The sequence below is a fragment of the Chelonoidis abingdonii genome, chromosome 14 (genome assembly GCF_003597395.2).
Source record: "Chelonoidis abingdonii isolate Lonesome George chromosome 14, CheloAbing_2.0, whole genome shotgun sequence".
NCBI classification, from domain to species: domain Eukaryota; kingdom Metazoa; phylum Chordata; order Testudines; family Testudinidae; genus Chelonoidis; species Chelonoidis abingdonii.
In genome coordinates this window covers 4,107,181-4,114,654 of record NC_133782.1, presented here as the reverse complement: position 1 = coordinate 4,114,654, position 7,474 = coordinate 4,107,181, and the positions used below count along the sequence as shown (strand labels likewise).

Below are 7,474 nucleotides of genomic sequence, written 5' to 3'. Positions count from 1 at the left end.
GCTACCCACAGTGCAACGCTCCGGAAATCAACGCTAGCCTTGGTACATGGACGCACACCGCCAAATTAATGTGCTTAGTGTGGCCACGTGCACTCGACTTTATACAATCTGTTTTACAAAACCAGTTTATGTAAAATCGGAATAATCCCGTAGTGTAGACATACCCTAACAGACGTATTGGAGCATGCACTACATGCATCCGACGAAGTGGATATCCACCCACAAAAGCTCATGCTCCAATATGTCTGTTAGTCTGTAAGGTGCCACAGGACTCTTTGCTGCTTTTACAGATCCAGACTAACACGGCTACTCCTCTGATACTAAGAGATTCCTTCTGCCACATTTGCTGGGGGAAGCATCCATTCTGCTGCATGTTGGGCAAACGGAAGCTACTGTTTGTTGAAGACACAGAGGCCAGATTCTGCTCTCTGTTACACCTATACAGCCTCATGGAAGCCAAACGGACAGATTCACTACAACATGGGAGCAAATCCATTGTCTTCATTCCCGCCGAGAGCATTTGGTCCAGTGCAGTGGCTGCCTGGCTCAGGTATATGGCAATCTGCCTCAGTGGGTCAGCTTGAGAATGAAGGTTAAATGGGCAGGGGTCACTAACTAGAAGTGAAACCAAAATTTAAACAAGCTAAAAATAAAGCCTGGTGGTCACAGTCAGGAGAGGCAGAACGAGCTGCCCTGTCTGCAGCACACCACTTCTGCACCTGCTGCAGACTCCTGAGCTATTTCCAGTTCCCTGCATAGCTGTGTGTCTTGGGCTGCCAGGATAGTGCTAGATACTGCAGAACAACACGTTCTCACTACTACTTCAAACTGTACGTAACAGGCTGACTCTGACATGCAGGGACAAGCCAAGGAAAGTGCCGTTAATTGAAGGAAACAATGGCTGGCGAGGGTGCTGGGGGACCCTGTCTAAGATGATCTTAGCCAAGCTTGCAGTGAATTCAGGCAGGATTAGTTTGTCCTTTTTGTAGTTCAGTTAAAACAGTTTTGTACTTTTAAATTCCACTGGAACCGATCCTATACATTGGGGTAGAACAAGCTTCACCGGAAAATTTCACTCCAGCCCGGGTAGCAACATGATTCTAGCACATGGGTTCCCCTTCCCCCGGCCTAGGCAGACCTGAATAATCCCCCACTTTACGTTTGCTAATGCTATTCCGTCCCCAAGCGGACTTGGCTCCTCACCTGACTCCTGGGTGCCGTTTCCCTTGAACATCTTGCAAGTGGTGCACAGAGTGTCATGGAACTGGTTTCCTACGACATTAGTCTCCTTCCCTTGCTGCGAGCAGCTCTGGTGCACCTTGCACGGCTCTGTGCTGGAGCTGGAGGACGAGAAGAACCCCTGGGGGCACTTCTCACATTTCGTGTTCTGATGGGGAGTACCTGTAAAACAGGGAACAGAAGGAGTCTGAGCAGTGAAATGCCTGCAGTACATGTCCATTGTGTTTGGGATAATGGCCCTTTAGGGAGCACGGTAAAAGAAGATAGCCCGATTCATGGCTGTCCTGTGCCTATGTAGCCATTTGCACCAGTGTAAAGTGAGCGCAAGCCACTACCCGATGTTTGGCACCCACTGTGCACTGGTGTCACTGAGTGCGTAAAGTGAAAAGCAATGGTGAATCTGGCCCTAAGTCTGCATCTGGTAGTGCTCTGAGTTCCCTCTGGGCATAAGGGGATGTCAGACAGAGATTAGGCTCTGTGTACACATCATTCATAGGATCAGAGTCCAGTCCCCATCCTTCAAGGAGGATGAGCAGTTACCAAACTTAGGATCTGGCTGCAAGACAGCCCAATGCTGGGACCCCAGCCAGCTGGGTTGGGAGCACCAACTCGCGTGTTGATGATCATAAACAAACAAGGCAGAAAATCAAATCATAAGAGAACAGCCAGCGTGCCAGGAGAAACCACACGAGAGAGAGCGCTCAGCCTTTACGGAAGCCGACGAGACCTGCGCACGAAACTAACAGGTGAATCTCTGATCTCAGGAGTCACTGCTCCAAAGCATGGAGCCCGCATCCTGCTACAAAGCCCTTTGAGGAACTTGCCATCTCCGTAATATCAGCCCACCGCCTTGGTGTGCGCCCAGACTCCTCTCTATTTCTGGATACCCAAGTAGTCGCAAACGTGAAAAATAAATGCCATTTCCAGCTATATCGAGAAGCCTGCCTGCACCTCATTGTGGTTTGCATTCATGACTTCTGGGCTTTGTTACCGTCATTCCCTAGGCAGGATGGTAGCATGGTTGGCATGAAGCCACTAACCTTAAAAAAGGCACAGCTGGTGCAGAATGAAGGAGCCCATCACCCCACAGTTTCATGCCCTTCAACTGGCTCCCCATCCTACTTATATGGCCCTCATCACTGCCATCTGAGCACCTGGTTAAATTCAACCTACATGGAACTGGCCTAAATGACCTTGGCACCTAGCTCACACTGCCTAATCATGGCATCTCACAATAGACATATTCCATGGGAACAAGCCATCAACCGCCCACAGGAGACTCATGTGCGCAGAAGACAGGGCTTTCCCAGTGACTGGCCTATAAAACTGGAATGCAGTCATGGAGACTGCCAGGAAAACATGGCCAAAAAACAATTTCTTCAGAGTAGGAGGCAAAACACACTGCTAGACTGAGCCTGCCTACTATAAAACTGCAGCTTAAAACCAAAATAAATAGAGGTCAATCCTTGACTGGAGCAGGGAGGGAAAAAGACAGAGAGAGAGAAATACATCTTGGTGTGCATGTTGTAATTCTGGATAGCCCTCAAATACCACAGGGAAGGGGGTAATATAAAAACTAGACAGAGTTGTGATACAGAAAAAATAAAAACTCCCTAATATCCTTCAGTGATCCATGCATCATCCTGAGCTAGAGCGCTACGCTTCTGAGTCTCCTTTAAATGCTCTTTGTTACATACCTGCTTTTGGGGGATGGGGGGAGAGATCAGTCTTATTTTCATTTGCGCCTTTCCCCATCTTTAATATATGCTTTCAAAATCACCAAATAAGGATTCCAGGAAGCAGTCCCATGGCTAAGTTCATTTGTCAGTGCTGCCCCACTATTGAGACACCAAGCAAATCTCTTCTGGTCCTCACAATGAACCTTTCATGCCTTATTGCCTTCAGTCCTGGGTGCCCACGAGAGATTATGGCCAAATTAGCAGGAACCATTGAAATATTTATACTTATATCAAGGTAGTGGTGTACTTGGACAACAGTAGAAGGATGTTGTTCGTTCAGAGGATGTAGCCACTAGATGACGACATTCTCTTACTCACTTGAGTGGATCTGACATCCCATCCAATAGAGGGCAGAGGTGCATATATATATGGTGAGAAAATACACACGCATAATGTCAGATTATCCACTACTGCTATTTAACAGGTGTCTCCTGGATTCTGACAGGACGGTAATAGCATGAGACTATAATAAGGCCTTAGATACAGCTCTACACCCCTTGCCTCAGTACTCCAGCTGCAATACATACCCAGCTTTACTACTCCAAACCCGGGAGGACACTTGGCATGCTCAATGCAGAACTCGGACTCAGAGTAGTAGCCATCCTGACACTGGCACACTCTGTTGTGGGTGGAGTTGCACTGATGCAGCTCGACCTGCAGCTCTCCGCAGATGACGTTGCAGTATCGGCATTTCTCCAGGTAGTTCCAGTACTGTGTGTAGTGCAGATCTGGACACGGTGCGCACACTGTGGGTTTGTCTCTGGTGCAGTGCTGTGCCACAAAGGTTCCCGGCGGGCACTGATAGCACACCACTATGTTTTTAGTCACGGGGTCTCTCCATGCGTAGGTGCGAGTGGTGCTGGAGATAGGCACAGCCAGGAAAAGCACAATAGCACCAACCATCCACTAGTGTAAAAAGACACAAAGAACTATCAGACTTTCACTTGCCCTCTTGCAGAGGGGCGTCACAATTACAGCAGCTGGGTACCAGAATGGCCTCCCATGATTACCACTGGGGCCATGAGAAACCATTCTGGATCACACTGTTATCTGCCCCATCTATCTCCTCCTCCCACTCACCTTTCCATGCTGCCCCATGGGCATGGAATGTGCCCTCCATCCTGACTCTCTAACCCACTACTTCTGCCCACCCTAAGTGCCTCCTTAAGAGCTGCTTCTCGCCATACCCACAAGAAGTGATTGAAACCAATTTTAAAAATCTGCTTCATTCCTCCTCCCTCTCGGCCTCCCAACATAAGCCCTCTTGTCCCTGCTGGCTCTCAGCCGTTCAGGACAGGGCCTTTCCATGTTGTGTCTTGTACAGCACACTGCAGACAAGGTCCTATTTGAGCAGCCAAATTCACTGAGATCCCTGAACAAGTACTGTCTATGTTCCATAATCCTCTGTAGTGCCCCACGCTGGTCCGAAGGGGAGTTTTGCCATTGACTTCAGTGGGGCAAGGATGTAGCCTTTAGTGGCCCCCATACTGAAGTGCAATGTTCGAGTGAATAGAGCTGCTTTGAGATTACAGGTTTTCCCCGGCTTGCAGTGATGTAGGGAATTTTACCAGACAGGAGCCCCACGAAAAGCAGAAAACAAAGACACTCAGATACAGAACTCTCAAAGAGGAGCAGAGTGATTTAACTAACTTCTTGAAATTTACCAACACCCTGCCAGGTTTAAAAGAAAAGAAACGAGTTGGACTTTGAGATGGGAGAAAATTACAATTTAGAGCCTTTCAGAACATCAGGTTCTGACTAAGGACTGAAGGCCCTGGGGTGTGTGGAGCAGGAGTTTTCCATAAAATACAAAGACATTAACATTTTCATACAAATTTAAAACCCTTTGAGAAACAAGAGGGGCTTCACTAAAGGTCTGGAGAGCCACAGAGCCCCTCTTCCTGTGAAAAACACATTAGACCAACATCAAGAGCAAACAGGCTGTTACCTTGGATGAAAGTCTCATATGCAGTGTGTGGTTGGACAGCATAGCACTGTGGATGGTATTAGCATTAGAACTCATGATATTTGGAGACATCTTCAGATGCTTGGATTGGGCCCTAGAATGATGCCTGGGCTGCTTCTCTTCTCCTGGGATACAGCGATGCTAATTTCTGCTGAAGTTCCAGCTCTGCTGCATTCAGAGAGAGACAAAATAAAGGGCATGAATTATTAGTGGGCCGCTCTTACCCAGGATGCTGTCAATATCACTACACAGAAGTGATGCCCTGCTTGGTCCCGGTGTGTCCAAAAGGCTTGCTGAAGAAGCCCAACAAGAACAAGAGCTACAGCCGCTCACCAAAGGCTGAGATCTCTCCCTTCTGGCTCTGATTTTAAATGATCCAGCCTAAATAAGCAGAGATCCTCTTTACTGGGATCTCAACGGCAACATTCAATCAGCCCCCGAGTTGGGGGCACAAGTCCAACGTTCACAGGGTGCTCTGGAGCACAAGAATGTTATGCAACACGGGGTCATTGTGTAGTACAGATGGGGTCTTAAGGAAGGGAAGGGACTCAGTGACTTGGAGACAGGGAGTGGGAAAAGAAAGTCACCGCAATCCACTCAGAATGAGGTTCCTAGAGCATACCCCAGGGACCGTCAGAGTGGGCAATTTTGAACTGTCTCCACTTCCTGGAGTTAGAGTCGTCTGGTCGTTATGGGCCCCTATGGATTTAGAGAACATAGAAGAGAGTATTGCAGTAGCCACATTGAGGAAATGATACATGGATAAGGGTTTTGGCAGAGCAGAGATCTAGGTAAAGTTTAATTGTCTTGAGCCTGGAGATGTGCAGCAGGTGGATTCACAGACAAAGGGAGATGTGAGAAGGAAACTGTTAGACAAGGATGTTTCAGAGTTTACTGAGAAGATCTGGATTAGAGGGAGCAGTAGTGAGTCAGACACAAAAGTCACAGAATTCTTTACTCAGAAGGTGGCCTCCGAAAATTCAACACGAGGAAGTTATGTGTATCTAGGAGCTGGCAAAGTCAAGACCAGCATAAAGACGAGAGCTGGAGGGAGAAAAGAATGAGATGATCTTTTTGCACTGGTATAATTGCCTGACATTTGGTAAACAATTATCCCCTATGCTATTGTTGCCCACTGCTCAGTGTACGTTATGCATCCCCTTCTGTGCCTGATCCACATAGGATGTCTGCTACAGCTGCCAACCAGGGGACTTAGTATGGCCTTAACTCCAGACTTTCAACAGCTTGAGCTAAAGGAGTAAGTCCCCTGGTTGGCGGCTGTAGCAGACATCCTATGTGGATCAGGCACAGAAGGGGATGACTAACATGATAATTGTTACCCTATGACCTGATTTCATTCAGTATTTTAAAAAGAAATAGCTGAGCTACAGCAGTTTAAATGTTAACTCTGAGTCTTCAGTAAAAAAGTCTATGAAAAAGTGATATGGATTTTTATCAAGGGTCTAACTGAATATTTAAGACACACAATGCAGTAATTCTGAGACTGATACATACAAATTTCTACAGAGAAACTAGAACAGGCTGCCAGGCAAGTAGTCTGGTCTATCAGCTTAAAACCATCTGCTTTATAAAGTTTGTAATTACAAATTAAAGCTCTTACAATTTACTGCGGGGGGAAAAAAGGACACTTGAAAATGTTACCCCATTTAACAACATGACTTAGGAGCCTTAGTCTCATTGAAAGTCAAGGAGAACATCACACACATTTCATCAATCTGGTCTGCAAAGGGGCTGATGGCTTCCAACTCCCTCTGAAAAATCAGTCTGCTGTATCTATACCTCTCTCTCTAGACACACACACATAGTTTGCATATACACATGATCATATATGATACACAGACATATATGACGCACACTCATAAAAATCAGTCCTAATCACACAAGAGTACAAAATTATGAAATAAAAAAGACTGATGCAAACCTTACTTTCTATCCTGTCCTGTATTTCTAGGGCTTCTAGTTTTAGCTTTTCACTGATAAATGCTGCCATAACACCCCATTACAAAAGTAAATAAAACTATGTTTACCCAATAAACACCAGAAAAACACTGGAAATTGTTACTTGTAGCTAAGGGCTTGTCTACACAGAGCACCAGTGCGCATTACGGGGGTATGATGTCTAAAGCACACAAATGTGTTGCACATAATTAGTCCCTGTTGACCCTGCTGGTGCGCACTGAAGTGTCCCTAGTGCGCTTTAATATAATGCTGTTTGAACCAGAGAAGTGCGCCAAGGAATGTGACAAAGAGCTTATGCTTTACAGTGTGTGCTACGGTAACGAGTAACACACATGCTCACTGCGGTAGCGTATACAAAGAGGAAGCCCCTGAAAAACCTCAGATTTCTGGGCACCTACATAAAACCTCAAAAAATAGCTCAAAACGCACCCATCCCCAAAATGAAATTATTAAACTCTGAAAAACTGAAGCCTGGCTTGATAAAGCGAATTCTCACACACAGGTATACACATCCCCCCCCCCACACACAGGTATACACATCCCCCCCCCC

The 7,474-nt window shown here is 46.5% G+C and overlaps 1 protein-coding gene across 2 annotated transcripts in view; it reads right to left on the bottom strand.

Moving 5' to 3' along the window:
- The window catches only part of TNFRSF6B (TNF receptor superfamily member 6b), a 12,975-nt gene extending 7,867 nt beyond the window's left edge, over window positions 1-5,108 (bottom strand). For both annotated transcript variants that reach the window (XM_032766501.2, XM_032766502.2), the window contains exons 1-3: window positions 4,927-5,108; window positions 3,506-3,884; window positions 1,204-1,401 (exon numbers count right to left, since the gene is read on the bottom strand). In XM_032766501.2, coding sequence (XP_032622392.1) covers window positions 1,204-1,401; window positions 3,506-3,884; window positions 4,927-5,016 — 667 coding nt within the window. In that variant the 5' untranslated portion in view covers window positions 5,017-5,108. The remainder of the gene's footprint in view (window positions 1-1,203; window positions 1,402-3,505; window positions 3,885-4,926) is intronic.
- Window positions 5,109-7,474: the final 2,366 nt, after the last annotated feature.